This window comes from Calidris pugnax, unplaced genomic scaffold, assembly GCF_001431845.1.
Source record: "Calidris pugnax isolate Ruff unplaced genomic scaffold, ASM143184v1 scaffold15, whole genome shotgun sequence".
In the NCBI taxonomy this organism is placed as follows: domain Eukaryota; kingdom Metazoa; phylum Chordata; class Aves; order Charadriiformes; family Scolopacidae; genus Calidris; species Calidris pugnax.
In genome coordinates, this window is record NW_015090774.1 from 6,272,801 (window position 1) to 6,297,750 (window position 24,950).

The 24,950-nt window shown below is 38.5% G+C and overlaps 1 protein-coding gene and 1 long non-coding RNA gene across 2 annotated transcripts; both read left to right on the plus strand.

Annotated features, from left to right (window-relative positions):
* The first annotated feature begins 1,517 nt into the window (after positions 1-1,517).
* PLRG1 (pleiotropic regulator 1) lies at positions 1,518-20,549 on the plus strand. Its single transcript, XM_014945119.1, has 15 exons — positions 1,518-1,610; positions 3,465-3,571; positions 3,808-3,950; positions 4,990-5,043; positions 6,618-6,711; positions 7,145-7,235; positions 7,431-7,532; positions 10,130-10,222; positions 10,551-10,700; positions 10,810-10,911; positions 11,381-11,483; positions 11,960-12,068; positions 13,579-13,718; positions 16,477-16,670; positions 17,644-20,549. The coding sequence occupies exons 1-15, from the start codon at positions 1,602-1,604 to the stop codon at positions 17,701-17,703; spliced, it is 1,551 nt and encodes a 516-aa protein (XP_014800605.1). The 5' UTR covers positions 1,518-1,601; the 3' UTR covers positions 17,704-20,549.
* Positions 20,550-20,992: 443 nt separating this feature from the next.
* LOC106888906 lies at positions 20,993-24,336 on the plus strand. The gene is made up of 2 exons (XR_001412225.1): positions 20,993-21,798; positions 23,818-24,336. It is a non-coding gene; the product is annotated as an uncharacterized LOC106888906 (long non-coding RNA).
* Positions 24,337-24,950: the final 614 nt, after the last annotated feature.

Consider the following 24,950-nt stretch of genomic DNA (forward strand, 5'->3'; position numbering starts at 1 on the left):
CCCCATTTTGACACGCTGCCCCGTGGAGTTTGCACCCTAGGTTGCACTTTGAGCAAGGACAGAAAACACTTCCCCTCCTCGAGGTGCTGTGCTGACCTTCACCAGAGGCTCTGAAACCCAAGGTGATCCCTGGCATCATCAGAGGGACTACCAAAATAGGTCCTTGTGTTAAACACGAAACCTGACTGCTTTGGCTTGAAACTGAGCTGACAATGCTTCTCCACTGTTAGTGGCATGGAGTAATGGACATCTCACCCCCACCTCCACCCCAGACCAGGCACTGGGTGTCACAGCCACTTGGAGCATAATTCTAGCTACCACCATACCTCAAGTAACTAAATATAAACTATCAGTGCAGCCACCAGAAATGGTCCATCAAGCTCCAGAAAATAGAAGAGATGGTCATTATGTCAAGCAGGCAATTCATGTGCCAGAAATAATCCCTGGCTAATGCCATCCTGTAGCTAATAAAGAGGAGAGCTTTGAACCAACAGATGTTGCACTGGATTACTTTTAGCTCAAAACAGTTTGCAAACTGTTTACAGCTCAGGCGTCAAGACAGATGTGGTAAGTGGCTGCTTTAGTGGTAAAGATGAGCAATGTGATGGTGGAGCTGCAAAAGATGTGCTTGTCAAACCCCAGCTTTAGTGAGGGAGGACAAGACCTCCTGACTTTAGGAGCCGATGAGTGTGTGTGAAGAAAGCAGGTGCCTATCTGCACAGATGCATTTGGTTGTTCTGCTTATGAAGGCAAGAGAAGAATCTGCTGGAGTATCAGGATAGAATTTGAAAAGAACTCCAACCTCTGCCCTTTCACAACGTTCCCATCTCGCCAGAAGCGTGGGGGCTCTCAGCTCCTCCACGCACAACTTCAGCCTCCATCCAGAGGATGTCCTGGGGAACCTAAACTAAAGATACTTTTTCCAAAAGGCGGTATAGCGGTTAGCATCGCACATCGCACTGTTTGCTTTTGTTTAGAGGTTGCATTTCAGTCCTGGGGCGGTTTTTCCACATCCCCCTGGTTTTGTGTGGTTCCCTGAGCAGGCTTTGCCCTGGAGAACTCAGGAAGAAAAGAACACTTAAAAGCTGTCGCAGCACGACACAAAACAATTGCAAAGGCCACGGATTTCTACAAAATCAGGCTGACCAGAGCGTGTTACAGTCCCCCAGCGTGGGGAACCATTGCCTAGATGTCACCCACCCTCTCCACGGCTCCAGGAGAGGTTTGGAAACCACCAGCTGCCTGTCCCACAGCTGAATATCGCGCTCTCCTGGCCGGTACCCGTCACTGCAGCCCTCTCCTCGCGGGGGCGGTGCCTGGGGGGGGTCGGACCGTAAATGTGTCCCGCGTGGGCGCCGCCCCCCCCCGCCCCGAGTCGCACCCCGCGCTCCCGCAGCGGCCGCGGGACTCGAACCGGCGATACCCGGCCCTACCCGCGGCCGCCGATAAGCCCCGCCCCTCCGGCTCGGCCACGCCCCTCTACTCCTTTATCTAACCCGCCCCTCGCACGTCGTGTCTCTTCCGGTGCGGCGCGGGACCGGCGCCGGAAGTGCCTCCATAGCGGTCGGCAGAGAGCTGTGGCGGGGGGGTTCGCCGGCGCCATGGTGGAGGTGAGGGGCGAGGGGGATTCCGGCCAGGCCCATCGCGTCCTCCCCGACCAGACATCCCGGGCGAGACTGGAGAGCGCTGCCGGGGCGGGTTGGGCCCGGCCCGGCCGGGCGGGAGGGGCCGGGGCCCACCGAGGCACGCACCGCACCTCCTCAGCCTCTCTTCCCCCTGGCTACAAAAACGCCTCTGTGGGAACAGATCACGGCGGTTCCTCCGCCTTCCCAGCCCCTGCCCAGTCTGCCCCGGGGGGCAGCGTGGTGCCCGCAGGAAGGGAGAGGGGTGTTTCTCGCCGGTCTGAGAGCCGCGGCCTCTGCCTGACTGGGGCCGTGGTGCGGGGCTGCGGGCTCTGTGGGTCGGGGGCAGGAGTAAGCAGTGGGCGGTAGCTTTACTTTGGCAGACCTAACGCGGGTGCGGGATTGGCCCTGGGGAGGAGATGCTGTGATGGCCAGCCGCAGATGACTGAACTGGCTTTGTCAGCTAGTCAAAAAAATGGTAGGATTTTTTTGAGGGCTGGGAAGTAAAGCTGGGGAGAAGGCCACTGATTGTATAGGCCGTGGAATAGTTACTGCGAGGCGAATATGATGCACCTCATAGCAAGTCTTATTGCGAGGAGCATGGAAGAAGATGCAAAGACAGCTGCTCCATGTAACACTGCTAGTAGTTTTTTTACAGGGTGGTGCCTCTGTCAAAACATAGTTGTAGATGAGCCTTTCCTACTGGGAAGGCTTTGTGTTATCTATTATTTGTGTGGTGATTTTGATGGCTGCTGTTGTTGAATAGTAACTGGCTACTGTAATTCTTATTTCTTTCTCCAGTTGTATGAAATTTCTAACCCAATTCCAAATGCTGGTTTGTTTTGTGGTTTTTTTTTTCACTGAATACCTGGAACTTGCAGCCAGAGCAAAAACTTTGAGTAGGTACTACTGAGTTAGGAGGGTAACAGCCACCCCAAAATGGGTTGATGAGTGGACTGTTTCCCAGGCAGGAAAACCTGGGAACCTGCAAAGAGCTTAACAGGAAAAAGCATCTGTGTAATGCGTCTTGGAGACTGGGCAGCTGAGTGATACCCAATGCCAAGTGTTATTAATGTAGCTTCCAGTTTATTGTCATTATTTGTGTGATGTACAGAACAACAACAGGCATGCAGAGAGTTTGGTTCTGTACCTAAGCAAGCAGGCTGAGATTTCTCATGATTTTTTTGTCCCTTGGGAGTAAAATATTAATAAACTGAATTTTGCTGTTGATAAGCAAATATTCTATATAAGTTAATAGCTTTTTAATGCTTCTTGTTAGTTCCTGAATTAGATTTTGTTTTGATTTTAGTAACAAATAAAAGTTATAAAAGGAAAAGAAGTTTTGCCAGGTTTGATCCCAAGTTTTATCTCAATAAACTGTGCTGTAACCTAAGTAAAGTGACACTGTGCATAGAAACTGGTGATTCCCCTTGTTCTTTTTGTGGTCATAGTGAAATAAAACATACAGGCATATTTTCAGAATCTGTTACTTTATTGCCTACATATGAAAACAGAACTGGAAAGCATGAGGGGAAAAAGCTTGCATGCTCATGGATTTGTCATGTAGATGCCAGTGTGGAAAAACATCAGTTTTTGGCTTGTTTTCAAAGTCTTGACAGTTTTCAAGAAAAGGAGTATTATTTGGGCTGAACACTGAATTAAAACAGTTAACAAACAAACTTAATTTTTTAGTTTCCAAGAGAGCAGTTTGTGGCATAAATAGTGCTCTATCATCTAACAGTACTCAAGTATGAAATTGCTACTCAGTTCAATTTATGTTTCTGTTTTGAATTTTTCATTTCGTTATGTCCAAATATTTAAATATTCTTTTCTTTATTTTAGGAAGTCCAAAAGCATTCTGTGCACACACTTGTGTTCAGATCTTTGAAAAGAACCCATGATATGTTTGTAGCTGATAATGCCAAGCCTATCCCTTTAGATGAAGAAAGGTAAGTACTGCAATCAGTGAATTACTGGTATGCCTCAGAGTTTTAAATTATGTTAGCGATTGCTCCAACCATGTCAGAAGTTGAGATGTTTCTGTAGAGTTAAGAGTGTGGTCTTGAAGGAAGAAAAAATATCAGAATTGTAAAGCAAGTTGAATAAAACCTTCCTTAAAGTATTAAAAAACTTAATAACAATTCCAGACAGGTTTAATCAGGATTATGCTTTACTCTTCCAACAGTCACAAAGTAAAGATGGCAGTCAAGCTGCGTACTGAGTATGGCTCAGTGTTACACATGCCTACTCTTAAAGAAAACTTGAGAGAGAAAGGAGGCCCAAACACCGGGGATCCTTATGGACACAAACAGTATTCTGGAAATCAAGGTTAGTTTGCTCTTAGTGCTATATTTGTCCCTTCTTTTGTGACGGTCTCACTGATGTAAAATCTGAAGTCCAGTGTTAAGGCATTGGAGGTAAAGATGGAAATCAAAATACCATGTTTTTCATTGATAGGTATTTTTCTTGCTAGGGTCCACAGGAGGTGATTCAGAATGAGGAGGAAGTTTTTTTTTAACACAAGAGTAATAGATTACTGTGAAATTTTTTCCAGTAACTCATTAGCAAAATGGGTAATTTTTATGGTAACATTAGTGTGTGCTGTACTTAAATGCTAGAAGGAGAAAGATCAATAATGTATTTCTTTTTACAAGTTCATGATGGTCAAGGACATGCTCTTTTATTGTTGTTTTTTTTAATTTTGTTTCATAGATTTTTTTTCAGACTTTTTTTAGGAGTGTGACTATTAAACCAGGAAAATCTGTATTTTAAATTTGGGGTTTTTACAGCCTATGTTTGGTTATATGTAAAACATGCATGTATTAGGTAGATCCCATACAAAAACTTCTTTTCTAAAGAATGCCAAATGCTGGCTTATTTTACATGATTTTTTTTTCAAGGCACTTTATTTGGAATTGTTTTGAGAATAAAAGATACTGAGAGATAGTAAAAATATTTTAAGAAAAGAACCTATTTCTTTTCTGATACCACACACAGTCAATTGTTGTGATTAGCTTAGGGTTCAGTCACCCATGCTCTTTGAATACTTCATTCCTTTTCTGTGTTATCTACTTTAAAAGTTGTCTTTGGCAGTATGATGACTTTTCTCTTGAGAGTGAATCACTCTTGATAATGAGTGGCATCACCATGTTAATAATGTTATTTTACTCTTGAGCTCTTGAAAACTGAGGTGACCAGAACAAATTAAATTAACTAAGAAATGACAAAGTGCAGTTCATTAGAAGTGATTGCTGGTTTCTCCTGCTGTATATGACCTACTCTGTTTTTCTGTATTTCCTATTTGAGTGCATCATTTGCAATGCAGTATAAAATTTCATTATTAATATGAATTTTTCTTGTTCTTTAGGGCAAGAAATGGAGTATATGATAACTGGTACACATCCATACCCACCTGGACCTGGTAAGTAAAATTCTGTGAGGGTTTGCCTGGGATTTTTGCCTTCCTGTTAGAATTAGGCATCCTCTATCCTAGTAGGAGCATCCTTCCTGTAGCTGTGAATCTGTAGCTGATAGTAGTGGGAAGTGCCATTGAAGTCCTTCGTGGTATTGATACAGAGAGTTTTATAGTTGATAAGTTCTGGCATAGGAGGTAGGAGAAGGATTTAGGTGCAGATGCAGTGTCTTCTCAGTAAGCCTCAGTGGATGTGAGCTTGCTGCAAGATGGTCATTCATTTCTGAGATCTCACCTCTTCTGGTAACTTCATAAAAAAAAATATTCTAGGAAATGCCTCTCTGATATTTTGGTCCACTTTCTCTTGGAGAGCTTGCCAAGACCCTCAGACCCCTCGTGTTTCCACTCATGAGATGGAGCTGCTCTTACAATTTTGTTGTGAACACGGAGGGGGGAGAAAGACAAGAGGGAATGTGTCCTGCCTTTTCCTCACTAGAGCAGAAAGGTGTCACCACCTTGCTCTGAGAGATATTAGGGTTTAATAATTTTAGTGTCATTTGGGTTTTGTCTGTGCTTTGAAGAGTTATGTTTCTGTGTTGAGAGATTGGCCATTACTAGTTGTCACTGTTACTCATCAATCCTGCTCTCTCCTTGTAGCAGTTTAGTTTTAGCTGTTGATCTTTTACTGTTAGTGCTTAAGTTTATTACAAGTATGGTGCAAAATGTGTTGTGGCTTGATTTGTAAGTTAACAAATGTGAGTGTTCAGTGGACTCTCAGCATTAATCATGCATAGTTGACTGTGGGGAGAAGACTTGCTCACAGATGTTTCCTCAAGCTCTTTTAATAGAATCAGATATATGACAGTTAAAAATTAGATTTCTTTTTTTTTCTTTTTTTAACCTGGATAGCTCACCCAAATGTTGCCTTTGTCAATTGCCAAAAATTTGGCTAGGGAAAGAAATACAGAAATGAGAGTGGAATAAATTAACCAGTCTGCTCCAAAACTACACTTTGGCAAAGAGTTCTTAGACTTTTAAAAAGTGATCTGTTGTTTTTAGGATGAGGTTATAAATTAAAAGTTGTAGTCTGAAATTCTCGCTTCAGTAGGACTAAGCCTCTTGTAGTTCTGGCACTACTGCATGATACCAGCCACCACATGGGGATGGCATAATAAACTGCACTAAAGGACCTAGTTTAGCAAATACTTCTCAAGAACATGGTTTTTTTTTCCTGTGATATTTGGATTTTCATAGTAGTTGAAGCTGGATGAAAAGATGGACGCTACTCCTAGTTAGGCGCTTTTTTTTGTTTCCAATGACAAATCATACAATCTTCTACCCTAGAAATTGTGTACCTATTTATGTAGTAGAATCAAGATGGAAAGAATTTGGGCCAGAACAAAAATTTCAGCAGATTTGAGTTGCATGTGAAAAATAATGTCATTGAATAATGGGATTTAATAGTACAGGAGTGTGAGAAGCCCTTGTTCACAGATATTACATAAACACATATTTACAAGTATATTATTTTCTGAATTTTTTTAATAGTTGGCTGCTTTTGCTGTGTTATTTCTTTTTTCAAGGTGTGGCTCTGACAGCAGATACTAAGGTCCAGAGGATGCCTAGTGAATCTGCAGCACAGTCCTTAGCTGTAGCACTTCCTGCTTCTCAGTCCAGGTACTGCTGAGTTATGTCTTTAATGCTTGTGTTATCTGTGGGGAATTTCGAGACAAACCACAGACGTCAGAATAAGAGCAACTTTAAGTATTTTGAATTCTCTAATTCATAAAATGTTTAAAGAAATTACTTTTAGTTTTGCCAGACATAATTTTCCTGTACCTTTTTTTTTCTTGGGATGTCATAAGAGGCAATGGGCAGAAGTTGGAGCAAAGGAAATCCTGTTTAGATACAAGAGGGAAAAGTGGGATTTTGTTTGTGGGTGCCTTTTACCTTGAGGTGGTGAGGCACTGGAACAGGTTGCTTGGAGAGCTTGTGGAGCTTCCATCCTTGGAGATATACAGCACTTGACTGGATGAACTCCTGTGGTACCTTAGCTCTTCCTTAGTGAAAGATAAAGTTGATTCCAATCCACTGTTTTCATTCAACCCAGGATGGATGCAAATCGGACAGCTGCTGGCGTGGGCGATATTTACAGGCATGCTGGGATCTCGGAGCGCTCGCAGCCTCCTGGAATGTCTGTGGTGAGTTTGTTGCACATCTCATGTGAAAAGTATATAGTGTTCACCAGATAGCTTTTGGATTCCTTTGTGTGTTGTGTGGACATCTTCTGACTGACTAAATTTAATCAGTGTTGAGATGTCAGAATGAGAAGGCTTTAGATTTTAGGCAAAGAGAAGTTGTAAAGCATAAAGAGTAATCTTCATTTTAACTTACAGGCAATGGTGGAAGCTGGTGGAAACAAAAATTCTGCGTTAATGGCAAAGAAGGCTCCAACCATGCCCAAACCTCAGTGGCATCCACCTTGGAAACTGTACAGAGTAAGTTACAAATATATGACATGAACATGCATATAAAAGTGAGTGTTTTATGTTCTATAGAGACCTCAAAGCATAATTTTTCTTATTTACAAAAATGAAATCGAATGAAACATGATCACAGCTGAGTTGTACGTGCACACTCTCTCCTTAAATTACAAAGATTAGATTACAAACATTTTTTTGTTGTATGACATGAACATGCATATACAAGTGAGTGTTTTATGTTCTGTAGAGACCTCAAAGCATGATTTTTCTTCTCATTCACAAAAATGAAATCGAATGAAACATGATCACAGCTGAGTTGTATGTGCACACTGTCTTTAAATTACAAAGATTAGATTACAAACATTTTTTTGTTCTGTTTAGTAAACTATTTTGTGAATATTGTAAATTTCACCCTTCTGTTTACATAGGTTTAGCTGTACTATAAATTCATTACAGAGTTTGGTTTTTTTTAGTTAGATTCTTTGGTAGAGGAACTCAAAGACAAGATGAGTTTGGTTTTCTCTAGTTAAATTCTTTGGTAGAGGAACTCAAAGACAAGATCCAAAATTTGAAATGAATAACATGCTAAAGAAATACTCCAACAATGTTAATGTAATGAAGTTGTCTCCAAAAATACTTAAAGGCAGTCGGTGTCTGAGTCAGCCAGACTTCTCTTACTTTGAAAATGGGGGAAAGAAACCTGACAATTTTTTATCACAAATTATCTCTGTGATTTAGATTGTTTGAATTCTGGTCTTGTTTTTGGATTAGTCTAATTTACCTTTTAATTTTCTTAGGGTGTAATAGCCATTACTCCAAAGTCTCCTATTATCTTTATTATTATATTGGTGATGAGTATGGCAAGGTAGCCGAGTTGAAGGGAAAATCGTGAAGCATAAGTATTGATTCAAATCTTTGTAACTTCTCAGGCGCATTTGTTTGAATATGTACATTTTTTTCTGAAGGGCTGATTATTACTATGAAATTTAAGCAATTTCATATTTTGTTTGAGAGGTTGAATATTACTTTAGGAGTGTTAGACTTTCCTGATATTTAAAAATTTCATACTCTAGTATCAGTATTGTATTGTTCATCTAAATAGAGCACCATTTGTAGGTGTTTTAGATCTTCAGTAGAGTCCTGAATGCTTTATTGTCATAAATCTTAAGGTTAATCTCTCAAGGTGTTTTTCTAAAAAAACTCTTAAGCTCAGAGGAAAATATATATAGATTTTTCTAAATATTAGAATGTGCTCTATATAAAAATTAAGGCAAATGCCATTTGAAAAAAATGGCACCAAAGTAAACTCATGAGAAACTTATGGTAGCCAAATTAAAAATGCCTACTTGGTAGGAGCACTTTCTTTTGAGAGATAGTGCTAATACAGTTCAAGTCACTGTACTAATTCTACATGTCAGCAGTTTTAGTGGAGGTCTGTCAAAATGCTTGCTGAACAAGACAAAAGCTTGTTCAGGCAACTCAGAAATAGAAGTGTAACTGGAACACCAAATGTAGGTTTCATCTTATCTGTTGCTTAAGACCTACATTTTAGCTGGTCTTCCTAAGATTGGTTTGAAGTCATTTGTGAAAGATGGTGACTTAAAATAGGTCAGATGAATTATTTTTTAGATTTTGTTCCCTGGAAATGCCAGTTTCTATTCCTAGACTGTGAAGAATCTAGACAGCTATCTCAAGTGTATGTGGCTGTGATCTCATCTGGTCAGAAGAATCCACTTTAATTTTCCAAAGTATTTCTGCCTAAGAACTTTTGTTGTGTTTTAAATCTTTTGAAATGAGCTGTACATGAAATATGACATCCAATGAAACCAAATACGTGTTTTGATTTTTAACTGTCTGATGTCAGGAGAAATTAGAGAAACAGGCTGCTGTAAGCAAGTCATCTCTTCACAGAGCTTTTCTTGTGAGGTGTGCCTCCAGGATTTTGTTACCAGAAAGTTTCCAACATACTCATATTATCCCTTATTTGGGGAAAAGGAGGTGGTGGTGTGCTTTAAGAGATAGCTATTCTATGGCAATGTGATTTAATAGCCAAGATCTTATGTAATTGTTCTTTAACTATTATTGTATAAGCATTATACAGCAGTGTACAGAACTTGTGCTTAAATACAGTCTAGAGCTTTTCTTGTGATGTCTGCCTCCAGTGTTTTGTTACCAGAAAGTTTCCAACATGCTCATGTTATCCCTTATTTGGGGAAAAGGTGGTGGTGTGCTTTAAGAGGTAGCTATTCTGTGGCAGTGTGATTTAATAGCCAAGATCTTATTTAATTGTTCTTTAACTATTGTATAAGCATTATACAACAGTGTACAGAACTTGTGCTTAAATACAGTCTTTTTCTGCAAGGCCCCAAGTGTTGAGCCACAGCATTATGGACTCTCAAAGCATAACTCTGGTGTATAACATGAATTTCTAGAAGTCTCTTCATTTAACTAAAGTAGAAATCAAGCTCTCTTCGGATCTAATTTGATGTTTGACTTTTTGGGGAGCATCTGTTTCTTGGTGAATACTAACAAATTCCAAGTTGGAGAACAAAAATTATGTTGGCAAATGTATGTGTGTTTCTGATTTAGAAAAAAAAATTATTTTTCTAAAGGTTATCAGTGGTCACCTGGGCTGGGTGAGATGTATTGCAGTAGAACCAGGAAATCAGTGGTTTGTCACCGGCTCTGCTGACAGAACTATAAAGGTAAGAGGTTGGCAGAAATCACTGACAACCTGGGGTTTGCTGGGGGTGGAGTTTTTTCCTTGTCTTATGTAAAAAAAGTCTTCAGCCCTTGGAAACAATTTCTTGGTTACTGCTTGCAGAATTTCTTTGCATAATCATAAAGAATTAGTGGAGTACTACTTCTACTTGGTATTTTGTTTATTACATGTTAGTAGCTGGAGAGCAAAAGTTCATGCTATTTTAATTTTGAATTTAAAATGCAGCAGGATCAGTGACACCTGGGCTGTTTACCCGGATGTGTAATGTGTAGCTTTTACCTATTTACCTCACAATACCTATTTTGATACAGATTTGGGACCTTGCTAGTGGTAAATTGAAATTGTCTTTGACGGGACACATCAGTACTGTACGAGGGGTGATAGTAAGCGCAAGAAGTCCGTACCTCTTTTCTTGTGGAGAAGACAAACAAGTGAAATGCTGGGATCTTGAATACAATAAGGTAAGCTGTAGTTTCTTTAATTGGAATTACTTGATGATGGCGAATATAAAAATCAAAGCATATTCTTTCAAACATCTGCTTAGTGTGTGTGCATTTTTTATTCATCTAGGTTATCAGACATTACCATGGTCATCTAAGTGCTGTCTATGGTTTAGACTTGCATCCAACAATAGATGTACTGGTAACATGTAGCAGAGATTCAACAGCACGAGTAAGTATGGCATCGTTACATTTCAACATCTTCTATTTGTAAGAGTGAATACTTACCAAAGTTAACGAGTCAAGATGAAAATATTAAGATTGCTTATGTTAACTTGTTATTGATAAAAACTGAAGCCCAAATACACAGAAATGCGGTGTCACTTCAGGAGAATGTAGTCCAGCTACCAAGTTAAGAAATAAAACATAGGATTACTTTGTTGTATTTAGAAGATACAATGGTTTTATGTTGACTTTAATTGTATGTCTAGAAATTTAGTGGCAGGTTCCCTTTTTCCCTTGAAATTTGCCACCTGAGGCAGTTGTATGATTAATTGTTGTATGAAAAAAGCTACCTAAAAGCAATTGCTAAATCTGTAGAACTATGGCAAGGAATTAATGTAATCAATGCCACTGCCTAAAATACATTGAATATGCACCTGTTATTGACCTCTGTGATTTTATTTACTGTGAATTCATAGATTTGGGATGTGAGGACGAAAGCCAGTGTGCACACACTCTCAGGACACACAAATGCGGTAGCGACAGTGAAATGCCAAGCTGCAGAACCTCAAATTATTACAGGTATAATGGGCATGGCTTCATAAGCAACATGATTGTAAAACATAATCATGAATGTAATTATTCAGTAATTATGTGAGGTTCATGATGTCATCTTTATTTCATTCAATTTCTCTTACTAGTTTTCTGTTGAAAATGGGCTATGTAATGTTTATTCCATACTGTTAATGGTATGTTTAAGAAAATATAGCTATGCATTGCTTGAATGTTTTTCTGCACTTCCTTTGTTTCAGGTGTTCACTTTTTCTGTTATATGTTTTGAGAGGTACATTTTCTGCATTCGGACTACATGCATTTTTTTAATATTACAATCCAACATTCTTCTTGTCTGAGGTGGCATTAGTATCATATTTTTGTAACAAATATTAACTATTTTTGTCTCTTTCACATCTAAAGTTTTGGCTGCCTTACCAAAATAATAACAATGATAGAATCAATATGATGGTTTCTACAACTTTTTTATTTTCTTTTTATTGCAGGCAGTCATGATACTACCATACGGCTCTGGGATTTAGTGGCAGGAAAAACTCGAGTTACTTTAACAAATCACAAGAAGTCTGTAAGAGCAGTAGTGCTACATCCAAGACAGTAAGCTTTCCTCATTCTTTTACACTTTCACAGTTCGTAACATTGGGTGGTGATGGAAAGCCAATGTGACTGTGATTTGGAATGCTAGGGCATAATAATGAGAAAAGCTAATGAGCTGAGAATGCTGTAAAAATGTACATATCAGTTCTTAAATACCGTTACTAGACTGATTGTGCTCCCCAAATGTTGGCACTGGTGTACGTTAGCAATCCTGAGAATCTCTTATATTCCACAGATCTTGTTACGTATGTACCTCTAACGTATGTACCCAGTGACACTGGGCTTTTAAGGCTAATAATAAATATGTAACCGAAGATGGTGAGCAGAAAGTTAAGTAGTTTTGTAAAATAACATGTGTTTGACTAAAGCTGAGGCAGTGATTAACAGAATGGGTTTTTCTTGAATATGTTGTTCAGTGAACAAGGCACTTCAATTTAACTGACCTTAAAATGAAACTTCCTGTATTTAATCTTTGAAGCAGGTATTGTTGGAAGTACTCTGATTTTAGATATTATATTTTGATGCATCGCCATTTGCCTGTTCAGATAAATCCCCATTAAAACAATGGAGAAAAGGGATTCACATAGAACTATAGTCCCTCTGCACCTTCAATATTTTAAGCTGAAATTGTCAGTGCAGAAATTCAGAATCTTTGATATCAATTGATTCTGATCCAATCTGTGTGTCTGAAACTGTATAAAAAATCTTATGCTATGCCTGTTAGTTATAGCAGAGAAAAAAACCTAGTTTTACTTAAATTCTGACAAAAAACAACCCTGTTTCAGACTCGTCAGTCATACCTCCTTGAAAAAGAACTTGAAGTGTTTTTATCAAGCAGTAGCAACTGTCAGCCTAGTATTTTTATATTTTAGTATTTCTATATTTTTTATATATTCCATTATTTTTTCCTAATAATCTGTTTTGTTATTGAAGAATCTATTAAATAGACAGCAAATGCCTTAGAAGCGGCAATTGAAGATACTCCTACAGGCTTTTATATGTGCTACCCAAATAACCTTCTTAACTGCCTCCACATGTTAAAATGAGGGAATCAATTATTTTAGGGTAACTCAGTAAAACAAACCATCTTTCATAGTTCACTTTTTTTTGCATGCTTTATCCTTGGTTGTATAGTTTTAGAGGACTAGTCAATACTGGGGTTTTGTTTCATTTTTTTTTCCTGATACCTTTGCTGATGATGCCCTTACACCTGAAAATTTGCTGGAATAGCAACTGATTTAATGTGCATTTTTAATGTTTGTTTGCCTATTAACATCCTATGTGGCATAGGATTCATAAAGTTTAGGTGGTCTACGGAACAGAAAGGAAACAGATAGGTAATTCATGACTTCATAAAGTTGTTTCATTTTATGCAAAGTAAAAATGTCAGAAAAGCAGGTTCAGTATTAAGTAACTTTGCAACTAGCATTTAACGGTAGCTTCAATGAAGGATATTTTCTATCTCTATGGCTATTTTGAACTTTAATATACTGTGCTTATTTTCTTTCAGTTACACATTTGCATCTGGTTCTCCGGATAATATTAAACAGTGGAAATTCCCAGATGGAAACTTCATTCAGAACCTCTCTGGTCACAATGCTATTATCAACACGCTGGCTGTTAATTCCGATGGTGTTCTGGTCTCAGGAGGTAAAACGAGAAATACATGTTCCTATTTCCTTTCACTCCCCCATGTAGAGGTGGATGAAGGTCCTTAGACAAAGATGCTTGCTGAGCTCTCCTTTATTTGGACCTATAAGCTTGCTACAGCATACAACTACATTTTATAGTGAGTAGGGCACTTTCATTTTCTTGGGTGTTGCCAAGCTGGGTGCATAAAAGTGTACTTGAAAGGACTTTCAGTCTGCAGCAGGGAAGAGGTTTCCTTCCTGCTGCTAAAAGGCTCCAGAGTCCATCCTCTCTGATCTCCCGAGTCTGAATCGGTGTCCCCTCAGGAGTGGTGTGGAAATTGGAAGCTGCCTGGGAGACATCTGGCTCTTTGTTGGCTGCTCTCTGTTAGTAACACATTGGTGCAGTGAGAGTGGATGGAGGATATAGAAACATCTTGTTAAAGCTTGCTGTACCATTCAAATCTGAAATCTTCCCTGGGTTTTTTTTATGCAGCACAAATGCATTGGTTCTGTTGTCTCAAAGTTACTTGCACACATTTGCTGATGTTTTATTTGTATTGTTCAAAAGACAGATAGCTAAGCTCCAAATTTTATTTGGCTCTGTGAATCAAAATGGCGTTTACTCAGCAATATTATATGTTCAAGTGTTTTGAAACTAAGTAACCAGCCACTTGGCTCCAGTGCCTATAGGAAGATTTTGTGTCTATTGTGACACATCGATTTAATTCTTTCACTCACAAGCTTGAATAATTTAATAATCATCTGATACATTATTGTTAGAGGCCTGTGAGCCCCCAAAGTTTGTGTTCATGTATGTGTTGGGGGAGTAAGAAGAGAATTCTGAATGCTTACTGTATCTGATCATGAATAATGTCATGTAGGAACATTTATCTCTGCAGGTAGCATTTTTTATATATTAGTTACCCAAGCACTGTAATAAAAATATTTTGCTGGAACTATGTGTTACTAAAACCTAATCTGTGATGTTTCTGTGAGTTTCACGTTTGTACAAGAAAAAGTATGTAGACTTTTTTTATATACAAGCATCTTTAAAAGAAGCTTCTAGAAATCCCAGCTGAAATCAGATCTTTTGATTAAGGCATTGTCTTACATAGTAGGGAGATGGTAAGTGTGTTTTTAAGGTGGATCCTGTTATAAACAGGAAATGAGTAAATAGTGTGGAAAAAGGAAGTACTAATTTTGAGCTGAGCTCTAGAGAAAACTGTGCAAGATTGCATTGGAAGACAGAAGTAAAGCATGAGGTTAAACACAAATCTTTGAGGTCTTAGACCAGTTGGTTAGTTACGAGGTTGTCCTGGGAGAGCTCTAGCAGTCAGAGGAAAGTGAATTAAGAGGCCAGACTGTATTGCTCCAGATGACTTGCAGAGCCTGAGTTTTCACATCTTGATTTTGTTTGTCTAATCTTTTGGATAGCTGTAAAGAAGGCTGGGACTCAGATCACAGTATTACAAGTGATGAAACAATTTAAGATGGGTTCTGTGAGTTTGCAGAAGCAGATACTTAAGCATTTCTGTACTTGTAATCAGTCCATAACAAAAAAAAACCCAATCAAAAGTAAGAGTTAAGTTGCATTTTGAAATACTGAAATCTGTTTGGTCCCATTTCATCCCATGTGCTCTTGGTCCTGTTTGATATAGTATGTCATGAAGGCTAGGGATGTGGAGTAGAATGGAAATGGGCTAAGCAGGAGTTGGAAGGTAGCTTATTATACTGTTGGCTTTACTTGGCTGTTTTTAAGTATATAGGAGGCCCTTGATTTTACAATTTGGATAAAGCTGTATTTGACAAGTGGTGCATTCATAGTGAGAACAAGAACTTTACAAAATACTAGACTGGGCTAATATTTCATTATTATTTTGAAAACTCTTCTGGAATATCTTTGTAGGTAATTTTTGGTTTGTTAGTAGTAGTTGAGGCTTTAGGAAAACTTTCCCCTTCAGAACCCTATCATTTCAGTACTATTACTTGTGAGGTTGGGTTTTTTTAAATTAAAATTCGGATGTTGATTCCCACCCAGCCCTTTACATCCTCATGCTATCTACAGCAACTTCAAAGAAGTTGATGCTGATTTTAAATAAGTTGAGGTTACTTCAGAGTATTTTACTGTAAAAGCACCCTTCTTGAAACATGTGGATTTATTGTCTAGTTGGCAACTGTGGAGGAATTTTTAGATCTTTTTTTTGGCTAGATAGCGCTTTGGGAGGCGGTTGGTTTTTGTTACTGAAAAATTGCTTTCAGAGCATCCTTCTAAATACAGAGTTCAGATTGCTGTGAATGCCTTGTAGCTGATGCCAATAGCAGTAATACTGGCAGTGGTTTAAACTGTATTTGAAATAGAACCTCTGCAAACATTAAGCCTAGGTCCCATTATTGACTCCTTAATGTCTGTCATCTGTTTGACAGGATGATTCCTCTTTCTTCAATTTTAGTGGAGATACTGAAGAGGCAGCTTGAAATTCAGAATGTCAGTCATTACTTTGCTTCCAAAGTTACTTACTGCAATTGCCTTGTGATGTAGTATATCATCTCTCTGGGTTATCTGATGCGAAACTAGATTAAGTCAAGGAAGCTGCCATTAGCCTTTCTTAACTAAGGAGAAAACAAGTAGAAAATGGGAAACCTTGTAAGGTGTATTGAACTATTGTACGTGAACATTATAGTTGATGTATTCCTGATGTATTTAGTTGTTCATGTTTTAGAAAACCAATACAAATTAACTGGTTAAAATACTAAATATGTTTGTCCGTCTGTTTTAGCTGATAACGGTACTATGCATCTTTGGGACTGGAGAACTGGATACAATTTCCAGAGAGTACATGCAGCTGTACAACCAGGCTCTTTGGACAGTGAATCAGGAATATTTGCTTGTGTTTTTGACCAGTCAGAAAGCAGATTGCTAACTGCTGAGGCTGATAAAACCATAAAAGTATACAAAGAAGATGATACTGCGGTATGTCAAAGTGTCTTTTTATTATATTTTCATGAAATCAATACATTTCAAACAAATGTTACACATATCAATAAGCAATATGCACAGTCATCCATTTTATTAACATTTGAAAGCAACATGTATGTAATAATATTAAGAGGACAACAACTTCTTTTTGCACTTCTAATTTCTTATTATATGCTATAGTACAAATAAGTCTCAGGTCCGTCAATTCTTCTGCAAAAGTCCTTTATGATGCAGTTTGGAGAAATCTTAATGCAATAATGTACATTGTGTTTTGGAGCCAGTAGAGGACTGTGTGTGGTTGTATACATTAAAAACAGAGTATTAGCAAAAAGATGAAATATGAAAGATTTATTGTACTATTTTGTATGGTCTAAATCAGTTATTTGCCATGAAATTTTTAGAACTCAGTGTAAATACCTTATTTTCAAACTGTTATTCTTAAATCTAAATCTAATGGAGAAGACAGTAGATTATTTTATAGTTTATTGGAATAAGCCTTCAATATAAAGAACATAAGGATTTTTACATTGAGTTATATGCAAGAATTGCTCCAAGTCTAAAGGAATAAGGTGTGTTTTATCCATTTTGCAACTGGGCAAACCATAGACTCTGGTATCGGCCGGTGCTGATATAGATATCACTGGAAGGACTGTCTCTAGAATTCCTGTTCCTGTGCTTTGATCACTACAATGTCTGAAATGCCATTGGCAGCCTGATATTTGTCCTTGTGCAAAAAAAAAAAAAATCTGAACCAAGTCTTGTCATATACTTCAGACAGTGGGGTGATATAAAATTGCATTTGGGTTAATTACTTCACAGATTAGGTAATTAATGTTACATAGGAGATAGTTTAGTTTAAAATATTACTCACATAGAGTATATATCCTCTATTTTAAACTAAACCCTAATTACAGGTGAATTTCAGGTTAAAAATAATCCTCATGAGACTTTTCTTTTTTTCTTTTAGACTGAAGAAACTCATCCTGTCAGCTGGAAACCAGAAATTATCAAGAGAAAGCGATTTTAGTGCAGCAACACACCTATGCTGTAGTTTTCTTTTGGCTTTCCTGAAAGCATTCAGTCACGTTTTGTTCTGCCTGGAACAGCAGAGCAGGAAGTCAGCTAAGTCATTGCTATTTCAACATGTTTTATAATAAATTTTATTTCTCTTTCCTTTTGTCTTTTTTTTTAGTGTGATCCCAGCAAACCAGATGCAGCTGTTAAATTTCTCTTTGTGGAGCATGTATAGTTCATGAGAAGGATAGATGTGCAGGTGGTTACTTTTTTATATGAATTTATTGAGTGGAAATCTAAAAATATTTTGAGCCAGGTTTTCTGAGAGACATTTGCTTGACTCCAAAAGATAATTGCAAATTTATGCATAGAAGCCATCTACTGGAAATTTCTTGAGTGACACTTCTAGATTTTAGAACAGTATTGATTACTGTATATATGTTAAGTATATACTGTAATGGAACAGTATATATTCTAAAGTACAGAGTAGTAAAGTAATCAAGAAAGCAGGACAATATAGTAATAATGTAGTTTGCTTTATAAACACAGCCATTGAGCATTGCCAGTGCTGTGTTATTGAATGTAATGGATCTACAAAGTGTCTCTTTCCCCGAGAGAGCTTTCATATACAACTACTCATCTTAACTGAGTTCACTTCAGAGCGGACCTTCTGTAGCCAGGACCACTATCAGATCATTGTTCACAGGGATATGACCAGTTGATACTCTTTGTAAATCCCCTGTTTGTTTTTTCCTGTTATCCAAAGCATACATGACACCAGAGTACAGTGAAGTTCTAGAACTGAGGTCTAAGAGCAAAAGCTCTTAAATCATACCAGCCTTAATTTTACATGTTGCTGTCTTCCCATGATCTTATGAAGGAATTTGAAATCAATAAAAAGAAATTACTGAAAGACAATTTGTATTCCTGAAGGGACAAATCTTTCATTGTGTTTACGATCACATGCAGGAAACCTGTAAGCCTCCTTGCTACAGCTTATCTGTGATGTAAAGCACTTTCTCTTCATGGGAAGAGAAAAGCATTAAGTTGTCAGACCATTCAGTTATTGGCAACTTTGCTGGCAGTGTTAGTAGCTGCAGTGGCAAACTTCATAGTGGGCAGATGTTGAGAATTTTTCTGTGGCCACGGCATACATAGGAAGCAGTTCACAATAATTATTTCTATTCTGTGCCAGTCTGTCTTCTTTCAAATCTGAGATTTATGTTAGAGAAATGACAGTTGCTTGCAATGTATCTTACATAAAGCTAGTCAAACTAAGTGTTTATATTATGAGAATTTTTGTCTTGTCTTTTATGGTGCACAGGTCTTGTATTTATAATTTGAATGCTTGACAATGTCATTTTAAGGGACTCCATGCTGCATAAATAACTGAATATTGGTTGACAGCTGTTGTCTGAAGCATCTTCACAAAAGAGGGGAGTATTTGGTATTTACAAGTTGGATTGAACATCTTTCATTTGGATAATAGTTTGAATTTTTCTAGATCCTTATTATATCTGTTTTCATTTTAACTAATATGACAGGGGAAAACACAGGTTGTAGCTTATGTGTATTTTATACTGCTGCTAATGCTTCATTCCAGAAAGCGATGAAGCATCGGTGTTACACAGAATTTTTCTGCTTATAGTGGAATCCTCTGTAGGAAACCAGAGTGGTGAACAGTAACTTATCTGAAAAAGGGGGTGGTTTTTTGTTGTGATTTTTCTCATTTGTGTTTTTTGTACAAGTGTCCATTTCTTATAATTTGGAATCAGGAAGAGGAAATGAGAGGTTTTGGCTCACAGTTCTAGCACATCTCTCCACGGGCACTTCCTTCAAAAACTGCATTTATTCCACTGTTTATTGCTTTGAAGAGAGATTACAAAGTCTCCAGCAGAACCTGTGTTTCTTCCCTGGACTTCTGCAGGAATCTGGCAGCATGGGGCAGTACTTGCCAGGGCGTTCTTTGTGCCCTGGGTAAGAATTTGGTTTGCAATTTAAAGGCTATGCACTATTACTTGGAATATACTTCTTCTTTATGGCTGCATTCTATACTGTCCCAGTTCTTAGTGTGAGGTTTTCTTAATTGTGTTCTTTAACATTTGATTTGCATGTTCATTTCCTTCCCAAGCAGTTTTTGCAGTTTTTTTCCTCACTAGACAGTAATGTGAGTATCATCACATATAGTTTTATAAATATTGTTTATGATACATTAAGATTATCGGATTTCATTTAAGTGCTTCTCTAGTGCAAAGTAAGCCTAGATAGTGAGTTGTGATACACGTGTATCTGATTGCATAGGACACATGGTGACATTAGATTTGTCCATGTAAGTCATAAGGTGAAGCAAAAGAGGAGGATTTGGTCTACTGATGTATTTTTCGTGCTTCTGGGAAGTGCCACACTGCAATGTCAGTTAAAGTAGTCTTGAATGGGAGTCTAATCTCAGAAAACAATTATTTTCATTTATTTCATAGAATTTGATGTTGTCTTCTGTATATGATCAGATCATATGCATTTCTACCACAAACCCTGGGTTTTGTTTTATACTGTACATAATTGCAAAGAAGTAAGAAAGTGTTTTTTGTTTGTAACATAATTCAGAAATGTTACTGGTAAGTGATAAATTTTAAGATCACTGCTGTATACTATAATATACAAGGTAAGCTATGCAGCTGGAATGCTGTCATTTGCTGGCAGCATGAAAGTTGTGCAGAACGATATGTCTTTGGCAATTTAAAGGCTTACAGAAGTAAATCTTTAATAGCCAGTTCCTTTTTAATCCTGTTCTAAGAAATAAAAGTGCTATGCCTGATTTAAGTGACAGCAATTTAACCATCAATAAAACCCTCAATACAATATGATTTCATGTCTTTTTTTTTTCCATTTTGGGTTTTGTAGTAAGATGAACAAAAAGTAACTAAATATGTATTGAAAGTAATTTAAGATTAAAATTGATAACTGTTCCATTCTTTCTGTTCTCCTTTCTGCTGCAGCGAACAACTCTTGGATGCTGCAAATGTCTTTTGCTTTTTTTTTTCCCTCCAGCTGATGCTTTGCTAAGAAGAGGGCTGAAGGGTTAAGTCCTCTGGAGTGAGGGAGAGCCACTTCGGCATCAGTATGAACTATGAATACCAAGGGCTACACCTAGTGGAGTGAGAGATTTCCAAGAGAGTAGATAAGAAAGAGCTGTAACTAACTGCAGTCTCTCAGGGAGGTGAAAAGGACAGGAGAAAAACTAAAACTGAGAGACCAGAGCTCTGACATCTGAAAGGAAATATTTGAAAACATGCTATGTTTACCTGGCAAGCGGGAGGAGAGGAGATATTTCTGGATTAGGTGAATGCTGAATGGGTATAAAAGAAGGGATGGGAGAAGATAATGTGCTAATGTGGGGGAAGCTGATGCTGAAAATGAAAAAGTGGGCATCCTAATGCAGCCTATAAATGCATTTCTGAGAAGCGCTGGTGCTGTATGTATCTGCATGTTCTGGTACTCTCATGCTCTGAAGTATAACTCCAGATACTTTAGAAAATTCTTTGGCACATGAAGAATTGCAGAGCAACACGGAGTGAGGAGTCTGGAGGGTTTTGCTGCTGCAGTGGGATTTCTACAGAGGAAGCACTTGCAATACAATTCTAAACATGGCTTAAGAGTTAAGTGTGAAAAGTGAAGCCAAAATTTGCATTGTGGGTAGCTTAAGAAAATGGTGAAGCTGATTTTATGATTGATCGAATGTAAGGATTACCTTACAGCACTGAATTTGCTTCTTTCTGACAGGCAAACGGTGAGCTGTAGAATGAGAGATGAGTTTATAGCCACAGAGTCTCCTGTTGGGAGGCTATCGAGATAAATAAGGGCATAGATTGTGCAATCAGAAAAAACTTGTGCTGCATCCAACAGCATTTTTTTTTCTCTAGGAAAAGACACCATGAATCTTAACGTGATTTAACTATTTCCAAGTAAATCCCCTTGACAAACAAGCTTCCTGCACTGACAACTAGAGATCTGCTCTCAATAAAGCAGCAATATAGAGCATGAATAGAAAAATTCCATACAAAAATTTGAACATGGCTTCAGCTGCCAGATGAGTCAAATTTCATGTCCTGTAAGTATATTAATTCTTTCCTGCTCATTCAATTTCTTTTCTTCCCATGCAACATGGTAATGAACATGCTGCTTTCAAAGAAAGCTTGGCGATGCAAACCCACTGGAATAGATCAATTCTGCTAATGACTTTGTTCTATTTTGGAACTGAAAATTACATTAAATGAGTTTTATTATTCCATATTGCTCTAAATCAATGGTTAACAGGAAATTCAAAAGTAACTAGTGAGTCAAACTCATCATGGTAGCTAAATGAATTTTTAGATAAAAATACCTGCTGCTAATTAAAACAAATGTAGTAAAATGCAGTGTATTTCACTTCCTGAGCCAACCTGGTTTTTTTAATTTTTAAGTGAGGTTGTAAATGTCCTTTAATCACCTAAGGGGAAGGAAAACTGCTTCTGGTGTTATTGGTTTCTTAGTGGTGTTGGTACATGTGATTGCCAGGTCAAAGATGTAGTTTTTCTCCAGCCATTAAAATAGGATGACTGTGCTTAAAATGGCACAGTGTGTTCTGAACTTTCACACCCTGAAGAAAATGTCCATGTGCTTTCCAGTAACATAGCCCTGTGGTCTATGGCAGCACATTTTTAAAAGTAGTATTCTCTCACACAGATTTCAATTTCTCCTTTTTTTTTTTTTTAAGGCAACTGTAGCCTTTAATGGGGAAAACACTGCTAAGAAATTGGAAGCTATCTCCATCCTGATTAATTATGACATGGTAACTCCTTGCTTTGCTTCCTTTCCCCAAAACTTGTCCTGGCCTCCTTCCATCAACAGCATCCCCACGGAGCCTGTGAGATCCTCAGCTGTTCTGGAGAGCTTCATGTTGTCCAGGCTCAGTGTTCAGTGCTATGGATTGCTCTTCCAGGTCCCTCTCCATGGCTCTGCCTCACTGCATCAAACACAATGACTGAACTATGCAGTGGGAGCATTTTTTGGTGGGAAGTTGTTTTTGGAGACAGGGAAAATACTGACTGGATAAAATCTTATTTTCTCTTGTGATAGGTAACCTGATGTTGACAGATGACTGTTCTCCATCCATCCTCCCAGTTCTTCTCACCCCACTTTATTTTTCTTGAGTGATCCTTCCAGTGATACAGCATACTGTGTATAAAATGCACAGGCTTGCAATCACATGGTATCTCTTAATAAATCACAGACAAAAAGCCACTATCTGTAATGGCCACAATGAGGAAATGGGAGAACTTTCTGCTTGTCAGAATCTTGCGTCTCCACCTGTGTCTTCAAAAGAGACCCAAAAGCCTGAATGTTGTTGTTCTGTTCAAAGAGAAAACAGGAGGGGTGGTGGGGTGGGGGTGTGTGTAGAAAATGAATGGCCAGATCATAAATATCCATGTGCTGTTCTGTAAATGTGAGCCTTACACCCTGTTTGTGGTGAGGCAGTTCATTTGAAATGATTATCGTGATAACTGGTAGCTATGGAGAGACGGAATGTTGGATGTGAAAAAAAAAAACCTGGTGATTATCTGTGGGAGACACCTTACAATTAACCACCAGGAGCCAGCACATTTTTAAAAATACACAGCTGTTGCCATTCATGCCTCAGGGAAATACTGTGTTTTCACACTGTCCTAGTTTTAAGAGATGTCAGTTCACACATTTTTTTTTTTAACATGGTGTGTTTCTCCAGTGTAGACGTGGCCAGAGTAATATGTGGTGGAGTTTAGAAATCTTCCCGTATGGACAACATGCCTTGCCAAGAACAGGAAACCTCATACTCTTTCATCTTCTCTCTCCCACGGTTTTTGTTGAAATGTTTTCCTGCACATTCTCACATGCAGTTCATGTAAAGTCACTTCTCTCCCCCAGTAGAAGGGGAACGAAATTAATATTAAGAAAGAGAGGGTAAAAGTAATGTTCCCTGAGACTTTACCTAGGAAAGATGAAAAAGTATTTTTGTTGGTAAGCAGACATAAAGTCGATATAATCAGATAAGCCCTTTGCAAAAATGCATTTGATGTCTCTGCCTTTTAAAATTCTTTTTCAATGCTTTCAGATTTCCTTGGGCTGCTGTAATTTCCCCCTATGCCGAGGCTGATTAGGACACCGGTGCAGCAGAGTGAAATCCTGCTTTCCTCCCTCCTGGGCATACCGTGTCCTCTCCCATCCTCAGCCTGCCCCTTCCACGCGTGTGGAAAGTGGTGGGCAGAAGCCTAGCCATGACCATCTCCTCCCAACCTAGAGCTTTGCCCCTTCCTTCTGTTGTGCCCAAAGCCTGTTTGTCTCCTGATTGTTCATCAGCAGAATAAAAGGATAATTTGTTTTTTCCCTGCTGTGTACTGGAGACCATCAGGGAGGTAAGAATATCACAGGGAAAGAAGGGATGGTTTTCTTTTTTTCCTTTTGTGCTTAGAAAAACCACCTGCTGGAAACACTGGAGCTGTGTTTATAGGGTCATATCTTCTAAAATTCACTGTGGAGTTCCTAGAAATGTGAACTTTAAAAGTGACTGTTTCTCCTGTCTTAAAGCATTCCAATAATAAAAATGTTTGTGATCTATCATTTGCCACAATGAGCATTGAGTGTGGAGTTGGCATTTTCATATGTTTTCCTACAAAGAGTTTGATGCAGTTTTCTGCCCTTGAAATGGGCTTGGGCAGCATTGCTGATTCGCTCCATTGGGTTTATAAATTCTGTTTGGCAAGATCAGCGGAGTTCAGGGAAAAGAAACTCTATGGCTGAATATAAGTTGTGGCTGGTTTGCTCACTGCCTCCCTACAGCATTCATTGTCCCAAGCAAACGTACAGCCCGAGCAGTAACTAAGCACAGCACCAGGGGACCCTGCTCCTATAGCTATGACTATAGGACTGTGTGACTGTAGTTATCTGTAATACTTGTTCCTTACAAATTGAGTAATCTCTGGTGATTGCTAGGGTGGTTTTGCACCTAGGTTGTTTGTCCAAGATGCTAGTGTTGAAATATTTTTGCTGTTCAAAGATATTTTTTACCCCATAGGGCCGAGGGTGGTCTAACCCTATCAGCACTGGGGGCCGTGTTCCAGTTTGGAGGCTTCCTCAGCAGTTGAGAGGTAGAGCCCACCTGTGTTGCTCCATATGTGTCTCACCTCTTGTCTCGCTTTCCTAGGGACAAGTGGCAGCAACAGCAACTTTAGCAGTGCACTGTCAACT

Bases quoted from the DNA above. Each gene is read 5' to 3' on its own strand.
- PLRG1 (XM_014945119.1), top strand. The intron at 3,572-3,807 runs GTAAGTACTGCA...CTCTTCCAACAG, and splicing joins ATCCCTTTAGATGAAGAAAG to TCACAAAGTAAAGATGGCAG. The intron at 10,701-10,809 runs GTAAGCTGTAGT...TTATTCATCTAG, and splicing joins GGGATCTTGAATACAATAAG to GTTATCAGACATTACCATGG.